General features: G+C 40.9%; 1 protein-coding gene across 4 annotated transcripts in view; it reads left to right on the plus strand.

Annotated features, from left to right (window-relative positions):
* The window catches only part of LOC146684163 (forkhead box protein J3-like), a 68354-nt gene that overhangs the window by 18141 nt on the left and 26805 nt on the right, over nucleotides 1-23408 (plus strand). For all 4 annotated transcript variants that reach the window (XM_085443948.1, XM_085443950.1, XM_085443949.1 and 1 more), the window contains exons 4-5: nucleotides 15062-15136; nucleotides 19465-19548. In XM_085443948.1, the coding sequence (XP_085300074.1) occupies nucleotides 15062-15136; nucleotides 19465-19548 (159 nt within the window). The remainder of the gene's footprint in view (nucleotides 1-15061; nucleotides 15137-19464; nucleotides 19549-23408) is intronic.

Genomic DNA, 23408 nt, shown 5'->3' on the forward strand with positions numbered 1-23408 from the left:
CTGTTAAAGTTAATGACAAGCAGTTGTGGCCACAGTTCATTGTTCACTTTTAAAGGGATAGTTTACTCGAAAAGTTAAGTTTAGGTGTTTTTTGCCTGGTAGTGCTGTTTATCTATCTGGGTGTTATTTGGTTGGAAAAAAAAATTAATATGATTATTATTATTTTATTTTAAGAAATCAGTTCATGATTTTTGGAAAGAGACATTGCTTCCAAGGTTTTCTTTAGATGGGCAACTCACCCTGATGTAGGGGAAAAAACTATTTATTTTTGGTGTCTGTGAAAGTTCTCAGTCATCCAGGTCATCGTTGTCAAAGGAGCTTGCAAAGCTATTATTATTTATTTATTTATTTATTTATTTATTTTTGGTGTAATATGTTCCTTTAACTTGGACTTTGACAGTTCAGCTTTGATGGTGAGCTGTGAAGCAGTCCTAGCCCCTGTTCTTTTTATGAGACGATTTAAGCCATAATATATATAAACTTCCACCACAGTTGTATTTAAATATAAATTGCTGCTATTGATTGAAAGGCAGACTAAGATAATTAGCTTTTTTTTCCGTTTTAAGCTGTGTCCACACTCGCACACATGCATAGATGCAGCTATTAATTATACTTGTGTACGAAACACTGCTAGAGCTTTTAATTACATACTAATCACTAATATGAGTCTCACTATTAAATTCTTAATTAAAAGCCAGGAATTTCTCTTGCTATCTCCTCGAGCATTTGGCGCTCATCCAACACTGTGTTTCCCTCTCTAACCAGTCAGGCCTGCAGCACTCTCCATATGGCTAATAATAGGCTTTAGGCCGGTTTCCCTAGCACTTTGGAATGCAACAGTTATACCACAGAATGAGCTTCTTCCCTAGTTATGGGGTTTGTTTCCTGTCTGACACGAGCCTGTTCTTTATCAGACCCTGGGTTGCGTCAAAGCGTGTCCTAGAAAAAAAAGCAAATGGCTGATGGTTTTCTGATTTACCAAAGTTAAAGCAGCCCTGCTTAGGCACAGTTTTTAGCAAATAATACATGTGTGGTGCTTTTTTTTTTTTTTTTTAATAAAAAGGCATTCAAATGAAATTGACAGCGGTGTCAGCCTAAGCAGATTTAGTAATTTTATTTTTAGATTTTTTTAGCTGAGGTATTCAGGGAGAAAATAAAAGCTACCTAACTTTAATGTAGATGAAAATACAACATTCTTAAAAACTAAAAATCGTAAAAAAAAATTTCAGTACAGTAATCTGAAAAAAAAACATTTTCATAATATTCTTTGCAGGCCCGTAGAAAAGCTCAGCACTCTCTTTCTACTTCCATATGAATTAAGAGGGTAAATGGAAGCCAGGTGCTGCTAATCAAATGCATGTGATTAATTGATCATCAGCAAGTGTGATCACTGGTATAAATTAGCATTTTTGCCAGTTTGCTGGTCTGGAGCATTCAGCTGCATGCCACAATCTTCCCAGGAGTGGGTGTCCCAGAAAATTCACCCCAAGGGTCAGATGCAGTGCTCAGAAAAATTCCTAAAAACCCAAGAGTACATCTTTGACTCTGAAGGCCTCAGCATGTTAAATGTTAAAGTTCATTTCAGTACATTTAGAAAAAGGCTGAACAGTTATGAGTTGTTTGGAATTGTTACCAAGAGAAAGTCTTTTCTGTCTTAGGAACATGGCAGCACAACGTAGGTTTGCAAAGTTGCATCTGAGCAAAGCACTAGACTCTTGGAACAATGTCCTTTGGACAGATGAGGCCAAGGTGGAGATCTTTTGGAGAAAAACAACCACAGCATATCCGCACACGTCATACTAACGTCATACAGACAGTCATACAAACTGTAAAGCACGGTGATGGAAGAGTGATGATTGGGCTTGAACACCTTGCATCCACTGAGTTAACCATGAACTCCTCTGCATGCTAAAATACTTTAGACATAAATGTGAGGTTGTCTATCTAAAACTTGGCTAAAATCTGGTCCTGTCCATTTCAGCCACATTGACATATAACCAGAAATAATTTTTCATGTACAAGGGAGTGACACTGAATCGGAAAAAGAATAAAAAAAACTAGATTCCTGCTTCTCTTTGCATCAGTAAACAAGAACTTGCAGACTACAGCCGGTATTTGCTAAACAGTCTGACAGGAGTTGTGCCTATTTACAAAATCTTACATTATTAAAGCTCTAAACTCAATAAACAACCACATAATATATTTGTTCAAGGCTTATAACTGTGTTAAAGATCATAAAACAGCAACAGTGCTGATAACCGCGTGGCATTGATCTCTATTTTATCATCTCAAGGCAATCTGCCATTGGTTATATTGACACGTGAATCACAGAAAGCCTGAACAGTACCAGAAACATGGCCTTTACACTGTTCTGGACGGTGTCTGAGCAGATTAATATAGTTTGTGAAAAGGCTTCATATCTGAGTGATTAAAAGTCTATAAAAAATGAAGAAAAAAGGGGAAAAAAGTAATTTAGATGGATGTTGTTTGAAAAGGCACCACGTTTTGGTGATTAAAAATCTGTAAAACTAAAGAAAAAGGAGGGAAAAAAACTAATTTAGATGGATGTTGTGGATATTATCTATACCCACAGGAAATCCACTGCAGTTTCAGTAGTCATGAACCACGCAACCTCCCAAACACAACCCACCTAATTAACAAGTTTAGAAATCAGACTAGAATAGCCTTCATTTCTTCACGTAAGCATGATAGAAAAGGGCGGCTGTCAAACGGCATTGGGATGCATAGTACAACCAGTGCACTCCTTCCTGCCTGTCCTCCTACCCCTCCTTCCTCCTTCCCTGTTCACTCACCTCCTCTCCCGGAAAAGCTGGTGACAGAAGCTGTCACTTCGCACACAGCCCTCTGCTTGAAACAATCAGCAACAGGAAGTCTGCCACTGCGACCTACTTTGGTCTCTGTGTTATTTTTGAAACACTATAATAAAATTACACCTGAAAGAATTTTGTCTTTCTAAATTAGTTGTGAGAGCAGAAATCCTGCTGATGTGACACAGGAAGGACAAAGGCTGGGAAAACTGGGATGATCTCTTACTGTTGTAGAGTATTTCTGCTGTTTATCTCTTGAAAAAAAGATAAAATAGTAGCACCATAATCACCGACCTGCTTTGTAAAATCCTATCTGTGAATATTAGAAGGTGTTTTGGCATCAGATAAGCATCGAATACATTAGTCTTCTGCTCATTCTTCTGCAATTCCCACTACAGTCTTCATCAAAGACCCTGTAAACACTTGGTTTTAAAATGTGTCTTGTGTGATCTGATCATGGCTGGACACCTGAGACACACTGCTGTTTGCACCTGTGTCTGTCATGTGTCTCTAAGGTGTTCAGCTGATCACTTTGGCAGTCAAGTGGCAGAACGGCTTAACAAAGACAAGGAAAGAAAAAAATGTTTCAAGAACTAATAAGATAAGATAAGATAAGATAGAACTTTATTAATCCCTCGGGTGGGTTCCTCTGGGAAATTCGACTTCCAAAAAAAGCACAGCAACGACCAAAGTTACAGTTACAGAACTGTTATATATATATATATATACACACACACACACACACACACACACACACACACACACACACACACACACACACACACACACATATAAATACAGAGACAAATATAAATAAAATATACGAAGGGGATAAATAGAATAAATAGGAATAAAAAATAAAAATACAAGTGAATTGCACATTTCAAGTATTGAGTCTATTGCACTGTTGACTATTTACAAAAAGTATTGCACAAGGTATTGTACAGTGAGGTGCAGAGGCACTGCAGCTTAGTTGTTCCCCCCTCCTTTGTCCTCCTGTTTCCCCTCCCTCTCCCCTCCAGAGAGGAGTTAAACAGTCTGATGGCGTGTGGGACAAAGGAGTTTTTAAGTCTGTTAGTTCTTGTCTTGGGGAGAAGCAACCTGTCACTGAACAGACTCTTCTGATTGTTTATGGCCGTGTGCAGAGGATGCCCAGCATTGTCCATAATGTCCATCAGTTTCTTTAATGTCCTTTTCTCTGCCACTGTCACCAGAGTGTCCAGCTTCATGCCGACCACAGAGCTAGCCCTCCTGATCAGTTTCTCCAGCCTGGATGAGTCCCTCTTTGCTGTGCTGCTCCCCCAGCACACCACAGCATAGAAAAGTACTCCAGCAACCACTGACTGGTAAAACATCCTCAGGAGCTTCCTGCAGATGTTAAAAGACCTCAGCCTCCTGAGGAAGTACAGTCGGCTTTGGGCTTTTTTATACAGGTGCTCTGTGTTGCATGACCAGTCCAGTTTATTGTCCATCCACAGCCCGAGGTACTTGTACTTGTTGACCACCTCCACCTCCTCCCCCTCTATCTGAACTGGCAGTGGACCTTCTCTGGACCTCCCGAAGTCCACAACCAGTTCCTTAGTCTTTGAGGTGTTGAGTTGCAGGTGGTTTGTGTGACTCCATGCGACAAAGTTCCTCACCAGACTTCTGTACTCCTCTTCCTGATCATCCCAGATACACCCCATGATGGCCGTGTCATCTGCAAACTTCTGAATATGGCATAATTCAGAGTTGTAGCAGAAGTCAGAGGTGTACAGGGTGAAGAGAAGAGGGGACAGCACAGTTCCCTAATAAACATGCGTGTTCCTTTTCAACTGGTTAGATAGCGAGGATCAAGTCATGTCTAACTTGAAAAATGGTCAAATACAAGACTAAAAAGGACCATTAAGTGCTGCTTTGATGACAGAGTAAAAACACGTATTTGCTCCCTTCCTGATTTCTCAGCTTTTTGCACATTTGTCACATTTAAAAGTTTCAGATTAGTGAACAAATCTTAGTATTAGACAAATAACCTGAGTAAATGTCATCTCTCCGCTGGACACCGAAGTTTGTGAATGTGGTAACTTGAGACCAAGGCAACATAGGATTTTTTAAATTGATACCACATATGCCGTCTACTAAAAAATCTCAAATGAGATTGAATCCTGGTGATCTTGATTTCAAGCTCTTAGGTCAACCTTTTCTGAAAATGTGGTTTACACACATACATATACCATAGACATAGACATTTTTCTGATTGAACTTTTTGGAGAGTGACAGTACTAATGAGGTTCTGCTAGTCAATTGCAAAGTCATTATATTTCCTGAGGCTCCTCCACAATAAAAAAAGAATCCAACCAGCAGATATGGGATCTGATAACTTGTTCCAGTTCAGATCCGATTCCAAGTTGGTAAAATTCCCTGATTCGTGAAGTTTTGCACCAAGTGAATCCCTGACCAAATCTTTTATTCATATTCTCTGTTTATTTAGGCTTTCGTGTATCTTTGATGCTACAGCATCGGAAGAACAGACAGAGCCGTCTATCCATTTTTGTACTGCCTACCTAATTCAGGTTTATGGGGGCTGGACCCCATCTTAGCTATCACAAGGTGAGAGGCAGGGTACTTCCTGGACAGGTTGCCAGTCCATTGGAGGGCTAAAGCAGCAAAGTGAAATCGTTTTTTCAAGCAAATATATTTCTAACATGCTATGGTAAGAATTTATTGCATTTTTGCCACAGCTTGCACACAATCGTAAGCTTTCAGTGTGCAGCAGGAGCAGGTTTACATCAGCAATAGCTGAACTGGAATATGACAGAAAGCATCCGAGAATTAAGCCTTTTGTCAAATTAGTGGTGCAGATCCATGTTGTTTGAGTAGGGGTGACTGTGTTGGGTTTGCTGCAGTCAGTCAGCTGCATCAGCGGCAGATGAAGTGCGTGTCTTGATGCAATAATTAAACCAGACTGATGTGAGCCTCTGGAAATGCAACACTAGATTAGTATAACCTGCAACTTGCTAAGGGCATCCAAGCAGTCTGTGTCTAAAATGACTCTAGACAAAATGATGTGGCAAAGCTGGGCCTGCTGGTTGGGATGATGAACTGCGTTTTTGAATATTTTTATTGTTTTGGAGCAGCTTGCTAGATCCCCAGAGACGGCAGAAACCCTGCTTCCACCTTGTCTGTGATGTTGTTGTTTTTTTTTGTGTGTGTATGTGTGTGTGAGTCACAAGTATGCAGACTCACTTAGGCCCTCTCCTTCTCTTTCCATCACACACAAGCAAGCAGGTTATGCTACATTCTGGAAACACACACACACGTGTAGACACATTAACGCAGATGAACAGGTGCATGCATATCTGCTCACGTGCACAGGTACACCCACACACACACACGCGCGCGCTTACATCCAGACGAACGAACCAACAAACGTTGAAATGCACACACCCACTCAGGCGCACACACTTGTGTACAAGCAGACGCTGCACAGCCGCGCATACCTCTCATCTTATAGATGACTTGTGTGAAGTACTTGAGTGAGGGAGTGAAGAGGGTGGGGAAAGAGTCCATCAAATGAAATGAATATGTATCAGATGGAGTTTGAAGTAGTGACTTGCATTCAGCCCTGCATACTCACCGAGCGGCTGTCACTCCGTCACCATCAGGATATAATGTGTCTCAATGATACTCAGAACCCAGGAGACTTTCACATCTAAGACACCTGTCCGTGTGCGCTTGTACCCTACACTCCCTCATCCAGCCGACTTCAGCTCTTTCTTTCTTTGTGCCTCTTGCTCTCTCCCTCCTCCCAGCTTCTACTCCTGTGCCTTACTTTCAAAACTTACATTTTACCCCCTCACTGTATGTGTTCAGCTGAAAGTTAATAAAAATCTCTTCTTTTCTTTATTTTCTCCCAATATCCTCTCCTGCTCTGGCTTCTTTCCTTTTTCACTCTTTCTCTAGCTGTGGTTCTGATTGTGCCTCTGTACCTCTCCGACACAACAATGCATTCATTGTGAAGGGCATGGGAGTGACTCTCGTGAATACTGTTGTGTGGGATTGCATTTGTGTGTGCACATCAGACCGACTAAGCTCCCACCATAGGTTAAAACCCTGGCCAGCAAATACCCTTGGCCCTTTGGCCTTTGACCTCAGCCTCCCAGCAGACAACAACAGATGAGCAGAGGTTTCTGTGGGACTTATACCTTGCTTATTAGAGCTTTCCCAGGCTTTGTACTACAGCCTGCTGAAGCACATTAATGAATGTATTTTCAACCAAAAATGTAAAGATCTACAGTTTTTCCCCAGGCCTCAGTGTCTCAGTATGCTGGATTTCATCCATTTTTTAAATGTCGTCTTGTAAACTTTTAGTGACTGTAATCAAACCCTCCCCAAACTGCAGACCTGATGGGGAATCATTTAGTTTAGTGTGCACATTAATGCTTCAGCTATAACTCACCTCAGTGTCTGTGCATAAAATGAAAAAGATTGTTACAGCAGGAAACCTGGGGAGCAGGAAAATATTAAAAAGTTTTGTTTCCACCTTTATGAAACATCTCTTCTCAGGAGCATTCAATTCTGTTGAGCAAATGCCATCTAATGTTACCACTTTGCATTTAACTCTGCTGGCATGACCCAAATCTTCCAAACCTACCACTTATGTAACTTCGCTCTTCTCTATGTGACCTGCTTCTCTGGCATGTCTACACAAACACACATTCACAAAAGCAGGAAGCTTCCCGCCTATGGCCAGAATATCTTCTGGGGCTTTTACCTTGCACTTTACCATATCTAGTCACACACCCACACATGCAGACAGGCTTTTTATCCTGTTAAGCATCTTTCTTTGATCATTTATCTCTTTCTACGGCTGATCCACACACATGCACAGCCTTATATCCCTCTCCTTTCTCCACCCGAAAGCATGTTTCCAAAACCTGACTTTTTGTCACACATCACATTATATCACATTGCATTTTGTCAAAAAGTCATCCATGCCTGTCAAGCCCGCCTTATATAACTACCCTCGTCAAGTCCAGGATGCTGCAGCCTACATTAGGCAGCGGCAACATCCATTAACCACATGTACACATAAACAGTAATTACAACATTATATACTGTGCACATGCAAACATCCACAAGTCTCTGTCATTATCTAATAATAGTGTGAAAGCCGTAAACTGCATTTAAAACATGGATGTAGCCACATGACGTCAAACAGCCAACAAAATAATCAGTATAGAGTATTATGCAATGGTCTGAGGAGATTTCTTTATGCTTTCATAACAGGCAACTTTTAAATTGTATCATTAGACACTTTGTTGCTAGAAGCCTGTTGCGAAAATACATGATCTGTTCCAATTTCTTTAGCTGAATATATGAAATAGATAACACAGTTTTACAGACATAAAATAGTATTTTTGCGCCAGCAAATGATTTCCGAAGAGGTGCTGTCTAAAAAGTTGGCATATCTGAGCATGGTGTGCAGTGCGTCGTTAAAAAAATTGAGGAAAGTGAAGAAAAGAAGAAGAAGTAGTAGGTCTCAAAAAAAAAGCCTGTCCGAGCAGATCGACACTATCTGAAAGTCATGCCCTTACAAAATTGGGAAAAAAATACAGCAAAGACCTGAGAAATCCATCTGGAACTTCAGCTGATCCATCTACTGTTCATAGAAACCAAATTAAAGAAATGGTCTCAGTGGAAGGATGGCTGTCAAGAAGCCGTTCTAAAGGAAGGGAATCAGGGAGAACAGGCTGAGGTATGCCAAATTATACAAGAAATGGACTTAAAATGGGAAATTTTTGGCTTAAATCTTTGTCAGTGTGCACGCCTCCCAGTGTCTACTTCATTTATCTCCCTGACTATTCTATTTTCTTGAAAAACGTTTGCCTGTGAGATCCGAGTTGAAGAAAAAATATGGTCAAATATCAAATACTGATTTTCATGCTCGTTAGAGTTGTACAAACTCGGTTGCCTTATATATTGTATATCTATGTATGCTTGCACATGTTTTGCTACATTAGTTTCCCATTTTCCTAGTAAAATATAAAGAAATGAGGGGTGGCTTTTCACTGTACAGCGCCTGTAAATCTGGACCGGCAGAATTGCCAGGAAGCACTATATGAACAATAAAATAAAGACACTGAGGCACACTTTTGGGTTAGCATATTTACTGTAGACAAAAAAAATATTCCAGTCAAGTTTCATCACCTCTGTACTTTAAGAAGCGCAACCTCATAAATTTTTCCATGGAAATTGTTAGTCTTTGCAGTAAAGGAATCAAAAGAAAGAAAGTCTGTCATTTTTAAACACTCCCCAAACGCTGGTTTGGACTGACTCTTCCAGTGATGACAGGTGATCCTGGAAGCAGCAACAAAAACCTGCTAGTAAAAATCTTTTTAGAGGCTTTTTTTTTTTTTTTTTTTTTTTTTTTAATGTGGAGTCAGTAAGCGTCGTTAAGAAAAGTCTGTAATTGGTTTGTGTAGCAAATTACTGATATTTTTAATTAGTTATTTCCAGAAGGCGAGAAAAACAAGACACATTTTCTTTAATAATATGTGTGTACATTTCATTTTAACATTTCTTTCAAAATTTCCTATCATCTTATTCTAAATATCTAGTTCCAGAGATCAATTGATATATGATTTTTAATGCTGATAATGACATTTGCTGATTTAAAGAAATTGGCCTATTGTTCGATATATCGGCCAATCATTTTGTTTTCTAAACAGACAATTGAAGCATGTATGGATTTCCCTAACATGTTATGTGTTTTTTATTTATCTTCTCTTATACATTCTACTTGACTTTTCTGTTACCAAAAAGGAAATTGCCCTCTGCTGGACTATGCAACACTCATATAATTGGAGTGGAGGGTGTTTCTCCCGTCCCTTCTTTGCTCTTTGAATTTTCGTTTATTGCACAGATACCAGTAGATTAATAGATCGATCCTTATATGGCTAATATTGGACAATAATGTCGGCCAGCTGAACAAACTTTCCGTGCTCTGTCTCGTTCTATCGGATTTTTTTCGCCGAATTTCCTCACAGCTTTAGAAACACCTCACAAAGCTTTCTCCATCACAACATGAAACGCATTACATGCTGATTGTGAGCACCTGTGTGAAGGCAGATGCTTTGCATGCATTCAGGTGTAGACACAATGCCAGTCTGGCGTGTTTGGAAGGTTTAACCAAAACCAATAGAGATCAGTATTGTTTGTCTTGCACTGTGATCTGCTTGCATTGATTAAAATTAGTCTGGAGCAGATTACTGTGGATGGAAAGAGGATTTTTAACTTTTAAGTAATGAGTTATAAAGCCCGGGCGCCTGCTGACTTCTTCATAATTCAGGGAGAAAGGCTAGTCTCTCTCTATATGCATATATTGTGTGGACAAGTAACTAAATCGTGGAGCCATATTGCATCTTGTGCATTCAACTTAATCAAAACTGTAGCCTGTACTCTCCAAGCGACTTCAGGGCTCCGTAGTAATTAGATAATTATTAAGTAACTCTCGTGTAGTTTGGATGGCAGAATTGTGCATTATAATATACTCACAGTAACTGGTAAGTTATGGAAAACATGCATCCACAGACATACTTATTATGCCTTTAGTTGGTCTGGACTGCTGCTTATGGAGAGAGCAAACACTGATTTACTGTGTTTACAGACATTTTTTTTTCTTCCGTTGAAATGGAGGTTGTCGATGTTGTGTATATAATTTTGTTCATGCCAAAGGTATGGGACTCAACCAGTAGTCTTATTCAGCGCCTGCATTTCACACAAACACGCAGGCACACACTCGCACGCTCTGTGATCCTTCAGCTACTGGGCGGGAATGGCATGGCCTCAGTCTGTAGCGAGCTATGTGGAGAAATCATATTTAGATTTTTTTTGTTATTCTTTCTTTTATCCAGGATCCCGTCAGGGAAAAGAAGCAGAATTTGTTTTATGTATCATTCGCCCTTTTGCATACGTGTGGGTGGCTAAGAGAGAGTGCGTGTGTGTGTGTGTGTGTGTGTGTGTGTGTGTGTGTGTGTGTGCGTGTGCGTGCGTGTGCGTGTGTGCATGGAGTTCATAACAGCCTATTAAATGTTTGAAATGAAATCTTCATACTATTCGATAAAGAAAAATTACCATACAGTGATGAAAAGGCTGATAAAATGAAGAAAGTAAAGAGTAAAACATATTGAGAAGTAAATAAAAGTTAGGGGAATTCATTCACTTGAAGTTAAACGAACCAGGACGAACCTTGCTAGGGGTTTGATGAGGTAAGTTTGGGTTTTCGATGTTGGAAAGGTGGTTCATTTACCTTGTTGCATCGCCACGGTAACTTCTGCTGAATACCTTACCTGCTCTGGAGCTGATTACGTTTGCGATCAACACATACTAACTCAGTGCCTCTCGACTTTTCCTGGAAAGCATCATCACCATTCCTGGAAGAGCTCGCGGACGTCGACGCACCAAAGTTTTCTCCCTAACGAGCTCAGCCATCTGCCGTGACAGGTTAGGGGTGAGAGGGAGACAGGACAAAAGAGACACTGTGGAAGGGAAACAGAGATTAATAATAACTCATGGTTAAATGCATAGAGTGTGAAAAAAGGTGAGTGAAGAAGAAACTTTGCTAAGAGCAACATGGGAAGACCTCAGCAGCCTAGGCTTACTCCAGCGTAACTAAGGGAGGGTTCAGGGTCACCTGATCTGGCTCAAACTATAAAAAACAACATTTTTAAGCCTAATCTTAAAACTAAAGAGGGTGTCTGTAAAGATGTTTAAATATTTTTAAATAGGCTTTATTAATATAGCGCTTTTCCCGTCTTTGTGACCACAGCAAGGAAAGTGCATATATAAATTCACATAGCATTTTTTTTATCACTACTGCTGCACAGACCTTTCCTATTATGCTCATATCACCTCTCAGACATTGTTGCTTTGTTACAGTGCTGGCATTCTTGTACTTGTGTGTTTAACCTCCTATATAATGCATTGCTTTTTGCTTTGTGAAGCATACCATTGTTCTTCCAGTAGCTCTGTCTTAGACCATATTTGTGTTATATGCTGAAAATAACCAATATATACATGTACACGGTATCTGAGCAATGTGGAGGGAAATGCATTACAAATGAGCTCATTAGAGTACTCTGGTTACTTTGTTGTCCAATCAGCCTCAAAAACTGTTACTTTTTCATATTAGCTATTTGTAACTGTTGCACCATATTTCCTATGTTTCTTTTGTTTCTACCTCCCAACAGCATGCACAGGTGCATTTGTACTAGTGTTCAGTATTCATTCTTAACTTGTGACATTGTTCCACTGAGACACAAGTGTAAGAGAAATGAAGATGTATCCTTGGCCGATAATGAATGTTTGTCAGCTGCGGCTTTACATCAAATATGTAGAAGCACACCTGCAAGTCAAGCACAGCTCAACAAGACTGGTGGGGGAGCCCACTGAGGAGGAGGAGTGCTGCACCAAAGGCTAGTTAGCTCAGCAAAGTTCAGCTAAGGCTGGAGCTCAATCTGCTCACTCTACCACCTGAGCCATAGCCACCAACATTACCTAACACTGAATATGAACTATTATATAATGTAATATAACTTTAATATAATGTCCATATCCAAATGATAGTTTGAATCATATAAAGATTAAATACTGACCTGCTGGTTGTTACCTTTACCATTTAACCTCAAATATATTTTGTTTAATGCCGCTAAGCAAATGTCTCATCACCGTGAGTGCTGACAGCATACAGAAGTTAAGATTACGCCATAAGCACCACGTTGGTTTTGTATCACCGCTTAGAAGGTCATGTAGTCTAGTTTTATACACAAAATTTTTAATTCAGTTAAAAAATATATTTTGCTCATCTGTAATTACTGGGCACTCTAGAAAATAAGCAAAGCTTAGAGGATCACCACTCTCGCTCCTTTCCTTTCACCCTTCTCTCACATACAATCAGCACAGACACAAAAGAAAGAAGGGCATGAAATTAATTAAGCAATACAGTATAGTGCAAGTTTGCAAGCTTCAAACAGCACTGTACATGTCAGTCTTTAAATTCAGCATTTGGCTCATTTTATTCTATCTATTCTATCCTAATCCAACTGTATCCTCGCATGCTGATTGGTTTGGGCTACGGGCTGTTTTTGTTGATATGTGGATCATAACGCGCACATGGAAGAAAACTCCCGTGCTCCAAACCATCTGAAAAATATTACAGTAAATTCTCCATTTACTGAAAGGGGCCGACTTATCATTATTCCACACTGGAAGATTTTTTTAGTTAGCTAAATGACAGGAACAAATCCAGGGCTGTACAAAGGCTTTAAAAGCCACAGTGCAACCATGCGGGCCCAGCAACGGACACACATGCCCCAAAAGTGAAATTTGCCAGAGTGTACAAAGTCTGAAATAGATGGGGTTGTGCAGACATAGCAAGTAGTGCACAGATGTTCCAAAAATTGCTTGAGTCATAAAATATAGTGTGTGAATAAACAAATAACAGGTAGAGGTTAGCAAAGTTAGATGGGCTAGCTCCTGAAGTGACGGGACTCTGTGTTAATGATCTACCGCCACCAACTGCAGGAAAGTTTTTGGAACAGATGGTTACCGTAGTGTGGTAGCTGGTGGCAGTCCTCCTTGCCTTTTTTCATCTCCCGACTGCCACATATTTCCTTGATGGACGGCCACAAGCAGCCAGTGACCCGCTAAGCAGAGAAGCCAAAACCTGCTCGAGCATTTCTTCTTCAGCAGAGATCGAGGGGAGGCAGAGGTGGACTAGGCTGTAATGGTATACTGGAGACAGAAAGCGAGAGAGAGAGAGAGAGAGAAGGTGTTTTTCTTTTTCTGTAAGAGAAACAAAGTTGCTGCTGAGCAGTACGAACCCGAGAGAAGGAGACGAGAAATTCCTCCCATCCCTCTGTCTTCTCTCCTCCTCCTCCCCAGTGGTATTAATTAGCAGCAGCAGATGAGTGGAGAACGGGAGCCTGCAGGGAGAACAGGTTCATGTCAGGTTAGCATAAGCTGTTGTGCCCCCCCCCCCCCCCGTTTCTCTCACTCTCACTCTCTCTCTTTCTTTTCCTTTTCCTACCCTCACAACACACACACACAAATACACACATAAACAATAGGGATTGTTATAAATTTAAGAAATATGATCTTCTCGTCTTTATGGCTAAAACCGAACGTGTACAAAAATGTGAGTTTTCATTAAGCCCAGCTTAAACTCCTCCTCCTCCCTCCAGTTTTACTCTGAACACAGCCTCTTGACATATTCAAAAAAACAAATCCAACCCTGTAGCACATCAAACGCACAACCACCGACATTATCACCCACCTCACGGTCATGGCGAATCATTGCCCTAGCATCCCTCTGTCTCACTCCCTATCTTCACTGAAATGCGCTCCAGCCTCCTGTTTTCAATCATCAGTTTCAGGAGCGTCTGGTACGCTTCGGCTTTAATCAATGGAGTCGTCTGCATCTGCACCCGCATTTCACTCTTGTCTAACCGTGACCCGTAGTGTCTGTTTTTATTCGACACGGTACGGAGTAGAAAGCAGAGGACTCCTTTTGAAGGCCTTCGCTAATGTCGAGACCGAGGTTCTGGAGCCAGAGCCGAGTGAAACCCAAGCTAAAGATAGTAAGACCAGATTCTAATCTGAGTGAAGAAAAACTTGTACTTTGGAAGGAAATGAAGGACATGGCAAGGTCCCATAATGGTTTTGCATTGGTTTCCAACAGTCTTGACAAAGGCTGGAAAAAGATAAAAGCTTCTGTTGCAGTGGACACTAATGAATAAAGCTGGCTGATAAATGGTGTTTCATCCTTAATGCAAAGCCAACATACAGCAGATATTTCACTAAAGATGCTGCATAACGCAGCAGACATTTATCCTTGTTCAATAAGAGCATGTTTAAAAAGCATACGTTTTATTTCTCTGTTTATCTATCTGTGCATATTGATGCATCTTCGTGTGGGTATATGTAAAAGAAAAAGAAAGAAAAATAATAGGAACTGTGGAGCAAATGTGTAACCGTCATTACTATTAATGTTATCACACAATTCAGACTTTTCTCATATTCTCCAGTCCTTACTGTAGAATGAAAGCAGATTCAGAAAGTAACTGTAATATAGTCAGCATATTACAGTTTGCTTATTTAAAGAAAACGTGTAAAAGTGATGCCACTTTGTTACTACTTCATAATATTCTCTTCTTTTTCTCTTCTTTTCTTCCTTTTTTTCTTTCCCTCTGCAGAATTCTATACGACACAACTTGTCCTTGAACAAGTGTTTTCTCAAAGTGCCTCGCTCCAAAGACGACCCTGGAAAAGTAAGTATTTTCTCAACCTTATTGTGCGACTTAAAAAAAAGAAAGCTGGGCGGCGCACGGCGAAAATGTCGAGTGGGTTTCAGCAGGCTTTGCAAGTACGTGGCGACTTTTGACGTGTTTAGTAGCACTCGTGCCGCATGTGTGAACACACTTGTGCTTAAGTGCTCACTTGCTCTGCTTCTTTGTCACACACACACACACAGTGTCTGCGGTTAAAAGCAATTTGTAACTCCATAACCGGCTGTGCTGAATGCCTAATGCTGCTTTCTCTGTTTTCTGTGGCTCCTACGATATTGATTCTGCCAAGTAATAATGTGGTACAGGGAGTAATGAATAATAAGTATATGTAGGTACTCTCCCTCAGATGCAAGGCCTTCCATGCATCTGTTATGCTTTATTAGAACTGCTTCTCTCTGTATCTCGCAGACACAATCAGAGGAAGCTTTAGATATGTTTCACTCCTGCTGCTGCTGCTGTGGTTAGGAAGCAGCGTTGCCACGGCCACTTCAGCAACTCCAGTTTGATAACAACAATTTGTCAAGTGCTTGGTTGTGCTGAGATCGAAGGACATGCTCAGATGGGGAAAGTGTATAATTGCAGCTGATCACTGAACCCTGTCCTTATGCCATATTTTTAATACAAGCTCAAACTCGTCACAAGGTTAATGTTAGAGGCGATCCGCCACTTTTACACAAAACTGAGGAGCCAAACTTTTCAATGAGCTCTTAAAAACTCTGCTCGTTTTGTTTAGGGGGGTACGGTTGAGGTGGGGTTGGGGGAGCGGAGAGTTTCTCCCGGCTGCGGGGATTTTGGAGCCATTGAAAAATGAATTAGGGGGAAGAAGGTTTAAATAATTCAAACAAAATCCTTGGGCTTGAGTGGAGGCCTATAGTCTGCAAAGACACAAAGAGAGGGCCCCCCCCCGATTAGCCTGACTTGGACCTGACCAGCACCTTAATTCACACCGTGGATCGAAGTGGTCGATACCTCGGCGTAGTGGTGGTGGGGTGGGAGGTCAGCTGTGTGCGTGTGTGTGTGTGTGTGTGTGTGGAGAAGCTGAATGTACATGCTCTGTTTGAAGCCACAGAGAGAGAGGAGAAGCTAAATCATGCATGTGCTAACGTTAATTGGCTGTGTACTGTTCAGTGATGTGGGACTGAGAGACAGGGGGAGGAGAAGAGGAAAGAATATGAGAGGTGGGGGGGAGATAGATGTTGAGAGTTGAGCTGTGTGCATGTGTGGCCTAGATGAACCTCCTGAATTCAGGATGCAGCTTTGGACCTCCTTGGGAGGGAAGAGGCAAAATGAAAGGCTGGGAAAAAAAATAATACCGGAAGGAAATCTAGGAGCTAAAAGCAATTGATTTCCTCTTCTCTTATTGTATCTGTTTATTTTGGAGACTGCTGTGTTTTAACATTATGTATCAAAAGGATTTCGGTGGATTTTCTGGGGAAAGGATGCAGAAACGTGCACCACTGGAGAACTAAACCTAGAGAAAACTAATTTGATACTGGAAGAATAACAGATAAGTTGATGCTTTTGGATACTGTGGATGCGGCCATCTCACAGCACTTACTTTTTATTTAGTGACACTTACTGCCAGCCTTATTTTGTAGAAGTAATAAAGAAGAAGCAACTAATAGATTCAGAGAAATAAATCCTGATTTATTTTGTAAGACATTGTGTTTTTGAAATCTAACATAATCTAAAACAGTTTGGGGAAAAAATAGGTGTAAATAGTGGCGAGTGGATCATATTTAATCCATGAGTTTTTGAGACTTCTCTATCATCAGTGTGATGTTTTATTAAGACTAACCCCCTTAAATGTTTTGTTTGTAAGATTAACTGTGAGCAGTAAATTTCAGTTTAAAAAAATTATAATTTTCTTGAAAATATTTCATGGTTTAGACTTTACAGAGTTAATTATCAGAACAATATAAAGATTTCAAATTCATAATAAAATATCTTGGCCTGCAGCAGCAGTTCAAATGTTTTTGAGCCAAAATCTTAAAACTAGAGTTCACTTTGGTTTGAACATCAAACACTTGTTGGCTAGGTTGTTAGTCTAAAGCAGGGGGACTCCAGGCCTCAGGAGCCTGTGTCCTGCAGGATTTAAATGTGTCCTTGATCCAACACAGCTGATTTAAATGGCTAAATTACCTGCTCAACATGTCTTGAAGTTCTCCAGAGGCCTGGTGATGAACTAGTCATTTGATTCAGGTGTGTTGACCCAAGGTGATATCTAAAGCCTGCAGGAAAAGTTCTAAAAAGTTGCTTAAACAATAAAAAGTGTATTAACCAGTCATATTTACCAAGATTTAAAACTGATTTTGTAGCCACATCTGTGAAATTGTAGGTATTTTTCAATATTTGGCTTATTGATGGAGGGGTTTGCTCTATGATCAGTAATTCAGCATAATTAGGTAGAGCTGTTCGATATAACGATATATCGGATAACAATATAAAAACGTCTATCGTTTCATTTTACGCTATCGTTTGTTTCGTGGTGTCGCAAAATAAGCTGTTTAGGGCAATATTTTTTCATCGCTTTGATGGTCACTGTAGTGGCTATATTAATTTCTTTGTTCTCTCTTTCTCTTATATTTAATATAACCACACTACAGACGGACAAGCGCCTGTTTTTATGCGTTGTGGTTAGCAACAACGACGGTAACAACATTGCGTGTTCGCTTGTTTATGTTCCACATAAACCTTTCACAATAAAGCTCAATATCCTGTTGAGACTTTTCAAAATAAACTGAATCACGTGAAAGAGCAGATTATTTAGGGATGAGAAGTAAAAAAGAGCCGCCAGGTGCTAAAAAATAAACCTTAGACTCAAACATTAGAACAGGCTTTTCCCCGCAGCACGCCGTGTAATAAATACTCACAGAGAAAACGGCGGCCTTTACAACTTATGTCTAAAAATGTATGGTTTCATGCATTGGTTAAAACACTCGATTCCAGGTACATGACGCCCAGCTGGAAACACTTCCCGCATGACAAGCTGCCCGAGATTCACAGAATTTACAGAAAATGTTACATTTTTGTGATTTATATCGTTATCGGATGATAGAATTCTTATATTGGGATATGAGATTTTGGTCATATCGCACAGCCCTATAATTAGGGCTATATTTGTTGCTGCTTGTACTGACTACATAACTTATGATGGGATGTTTATGTATAAATTAATCACTAATGTTATTTTCTCTGTAAGCCGGATTCTCAGCTATCCCATTCTGTTTTATAAGCATGTAGAATATAGCATTAATATAATACTTTTGGCCACTAGTATATGATCAAAAGCATTGGTCTGGATCTCTTAATCCTTCAGTTGAAGAGGTTTCACTTTCTTTGCCACTGGTGCATAAAATCAAGCACCTAGCCATGTAGTCTGCATTTAAAAGCCTTTGTGAATGAAGAATGCTGTTCTAAAAAAGCTCACAGAATTCAAGTGTGGTACTGTGATAGCTACCACCATTGCAAGAAGTCAGTTTCAATTGACTGCCTCCTAGATATTCTACCACTAACTGTAACTGGTGTTGAAGAATTTAGGAACTACAGGAAGTGGCAGACCATGTAAGGTTACAGAGTGCTGCCAATCCATTCTATTTATATAGCACAAAATCATAACAACAGCAGCCTGAAGGTGCTTTATATTGTATAAGGTAAAGACTCTTTACTAATCCAAAGAAAACCCCAGTAATTAGATGACCCCTTATGACAGGGGTGTCCAACTCCAGGCCTCAAGGGCCGGTGTCCTGCAGGTTTTACATATCACCCTGGGTCAACACACCTGAATCAAATGATTAGTCCATTGAAGGGCGATCGTGGCTCAAGAGTTGGGAGTTCGCCTTGTAATCGGAAGGTTGCCGGTTCGGTCATTGTGTCCTTGGGCAAGACACTTCACCCATTGCCTACTGGTGGTGGTCAGAGGCGCCAGTGTCCAGCAGCCTCGCCTCTGTCAGTGCGCCCCAGGGTGGCTGTGGCTACAATGCCAGCTTGCCATCACCAGTGTGTGAATGTGTGTGTGTGGTAATTTAGCCATTTAAATCAGCTGTGTTGGATCAAGGACACATCTAAAACCTGGATGTGTCCTTGATGCAACACAGCTTGGACACCCCTGCCTTATGAGCAAGCACTTTGGCAACAGTGGGAAGGGAAAACTCACCGAAAAAACCCAAACTCAGGGAGGGGCACTCAAGACAAAGTTTGAAGCTTTGGACAAACCTACAAAGCAACCAAACCACTGGAGAAAAACACACCAAAAAAAACCTTCCATCAAATATGTTTCTAATGTTTGTTTTACTGATGTTAATATTCAGGGTTCCTACTGGGCCATAGACACCAATCCTAAAGAAGACACGGTACCCAGCAGGCCAAAGAAGAGACCACGCTCTGGAGAACGAGTAAGTACACAAGTAGTTTGTATAATCCTGTTTTACCCACAAAAGGCTGATGGGGTATTGTTGTCACTCCGCCAGACAGATGGGTGGGTGGTCGGCGTGCAGCTTTGTAAATGTAATACTTTGAGAATGAGGTGACAGAATTTGGAAATTGATGCTTTAGGTCCATCTGCTAAAAGTCTCAGTGACATCTAGATCAAGATCAGAAATAAAGTTTTCTGGAAATCTTGTGAAGACAATAAATCGCTAAAGATTTTTCAAATCATACCATAGGTGCATCTACTAGGAGGCTGAGGGAACAGCTGGATGCCAGTGTTTCTGTTGTTGTTGTTTCGCTTGTTGTTTTAAAAGTCGTACGAAATGACTTCTCTAAGGATTTATTTCATTCCATATTCTCAAACCTGTGACCCCTTTAAGGTGCTAATATCAAAGTTAGACATCATCAGAGGAGAAGAAAAATGGGATTTTGCTGATGATTCGAGCATTGTTGTAAAATGTCTGAAAAGAGAATTATATGAACAGGAAAAACAAGGCATTTGAAAAAGCTTCCCAATACAAATGAGGTGCTACAGAAATGTGTGAACAGGTTTGCAGTCTTTCTCCTGTTCCCATGTTATAATGATGCATGGACAGACTAGCAGTCCAATAATGTACCTTTAAACCTCCCCTGAAAGATGAGTGTAAGAGCCCTCAGCGGTACTAGTAGCTCTGTGAGAATTGACGTCTCTTTAGCTTGTTAGGAAGCTAACATTAGCTTATTTGCACAAAAAAGCATGTCAGTGTTGGCTGTCAGGTATCGTGTGGACCACGTGATAGGAGATTACCAAATGTCAAATACAGCCATATTGTGCCAGACCATCAAGTTCTACTTCAGATATTTCTCTCAAAACCACATCTCACTCAAAGGCCAGGGGATCATCGCAGGCAGCAGGCTTCAACATCTGGTGACCATAAATCACTGCACAGTACCTCAGAGACCAAAAGATGTGGATTATCTTGTCATCGCTTGCTTTACCTCCTCCTAAATGCAGCCCAAAGTATCTTTTTACCCTTCAAGTCAATTTTCTTCTTTCTGCTGCTCATAACTACAGTGATTGTGCGCTGTGCTCGAACGCCTCGTGTCTACTCACAGATGGAGGGCTGAAGCTGCTGAGTGGACACGGTGTAACACCTTGTCTACACAAGAGGCACAGCATGAGCAGCATATTCGATGCCGCAGCAATGTAGGAAAAAACACACTTTCTTTTGTGTAGTTATTACATTTTAAAGCCACAAAGTACCAAACTTTATCCGCTTTTTGTTTTGTTTTTTTCCTCTGTGGGTTATTCTTGCTGTGCACTGCTCGATTGTTATTGACGAACTTATTACTGCACCCTAGCGCAGGAGAATGCCCGATCACCGGCGCGCGTGCCTTCTTTGTAACAGAACCAGAACCTATGGTTGCAATTAAACAACTTTTTGATATTCATCCTCATATTCATCCAGGTTAATCCCACAGGCTTTGGGGTTAGCAATTTTCAAGATGCCATAAAAGCAGCAGGAACAAGCTACCAGATAGATGTGAGAATACAGAAGCAGGAATGAAAATTGGTTTTGGGAAATTGATTGACAGCAGCTGAGGCTATAAATATATGTAACCCTGCATCAACTTGGCAGAATGCGGCTGGTGTGCAGTCATTAACCTGGGGATGTGAATACAAAAGCAGTGCGGAGTGAGCTCCATCGTGTATTTCAAGTCTGCTTTCACCACTGTCTGCCATCATCTCTCTGTTTTTTGTTTTTTTCCTGACTCTGACTACAGTATGGCGTGCATTTCGATGTCTGTTTTCTTAGCGGCTGATTAGCACGCTCATAAACTAGTGTCGGCGGTTAATGGCCAAAATTTTAATACGGTTCAGATTCAGTATTCAGCACATTAAACAGATTGAATTCCTCTCTGATTATTACCTCAGCGGCTTAAATGAACTGTGCTCCCCTGGCAAAGGGATGCGTACTAAAACTGCTGCTGTATGACACAAAGACTTGTAGTCAGTCACAAACGAATACTAAATAAAACATTTAAATGGCTTCAGTTCAGTGATATGAGATCTGGTGACATGCAATATCATTACTAGGCTCTGGATAACATGGCATTACTTCTCCCCGAAGCCAGAATGAAGCCACCAATTAGTGTAATCAGTTGGTGTAGTGGACCAAGCAGAAGATCTCCCAAAGTCTATTTCACAGGGGTGAGGTGTACCTCCAGTGTGCAGGTATATATTGTATTAAGCAGATGATCCTCTGAATGTTGCATTAAAGAAAATACGCGTCTTTTATCACGATCATCCGCCTCCCTTTCTCATCCAGCCAGTCTCTGACTGTTGGCGCATCTTGATCATTATCTTTCGCTTCGTCCGTCTGCATTTCTGCTTTAGCCATCTTCCTCTCTGGGGAACTCTGACAGGCGCAGCGCGACAAAGTGCACAATCACTGTAAGGTGTCGCTCATTGGAGAAAGAATCGAGGCAAAAGAGACGGAAAGGGTTGGGGAGGTACAAGAGAGGGGAAGAGCAGAAAGGAGGCGTGAAAGGAAGGTTGCGGAAAGCAGGAAAAAGACATCAAGGTAGCGAGAAGAAACAGTCAAGTTTAAGGGAAGGAAAAAGAGGTAAGAGGAGTAAGTGGGAGAGGAGGGAGGAGGGAAAGTGTTCTAGGCTTGTGTTCCAGTTAATTACCACAGAAGGCCCCGGGGCTGCCGTTAGACATATTTTCTTCACCAACGATTTTTTTTTTTTTATTACAAACATTAATTAATTCAGAGCCTTGTCATCTCGTCTTACATGGATGGGCCCTTTGACCCCTTTTCTTACGCCTCACTTGCACTGCTGGCAGACACACTGTGGGCTGTCACATGGGCTAAGGAGAAACAGGGAGGTTTTAAGTGCTAAGATTTATGGCGGCATTACCATCTGAAAAAAAGAAAAAGAAAGAAAGGTGGGCTAAATACATCTTGTGTGTTAACTGGGATTTTGTTGCACCTCGGTTACACAGTCAAATATTTTAAGTTGGCAGGAAGGGCTAAACGTCAACCGCATAAATGCATTGTATAAATGTGTAGACAGGCAAGTGTACACGTAGTTTAGTACCTGTGTCTCCAGTGCCCTTAAGCATAATCACTCTCTTTCATTTCTGGTAGATGCTTCTCTGTTTGCCTGTCTGTCTGTCTGCCCGTCTGTCACCACTCAATTATCTCCCTGCCTATTCTTCTATTCTGCTCTTCCTCCACAAGCCTTCCTCCTGCCTCTCTTCACCTCTCTCTTGTCTTCTTTTTAAGTGCCTCCACCAGGGAACCGACAACCCGTTTAGCTGGGAGTTTATCATAAATTAAAGATTGCATTGTTACCAACCAATCCTCTTACTGTAAGCAGTTTGGGAAGGCAGGCAAGCTGTCTTGAACCCTGAAAGGAGTCAGACAAGGAGAAAAAAACATCTTCCCCGGGTTTCTTTTTTTGTTGTTGTTGTTTTTTTCTCTCTCTCTCTCTCTCTCTCTCTCCTTTTTTTTCTTCTTCATTTGGCAGGCATCAATTTAGCCCCTCATCGATCTTTGAATAGTTCCTCACGTCCTCACACTCAGTTAACCCTACTTTAGCGCTTTGTGAGGACAGCAGCAGAAAATGAACTGCTGCTGAATGCATTATAGGTACGTGAATAATGCATGAGGATGGCTTGATTCATCTTATCAAGTGCAAGTGATGTGTCCACTTTCCAGGCTGTTTAAGTGTCCCGCAATTTAAATGAAGCGCGCCTCGACTAGTTCACACAGTGTGAGCCTGGGGCGTGATGGTGATTCAGGAGGCTCAGTGAAGAATCATGAACTTGCAGCACACT

This window comes from Copadichromis virginalis, linkage group LG20, assembly GCF_057382275.1.
Source record: "Copadichromis virginalis isolate Kocher_CV1m ecotype Utaka linkage group LG20, C_Virginalis_male_GT1.1, whole genome shotgun sequence".
Classification (NCBI taxonomy): domain Eukaryota; kingdom Metazoa; phylum Chordata; class Actinopteri; order Cichliformes; family Cichlidae; genus Copadichromis; species Copadichromis virginalis.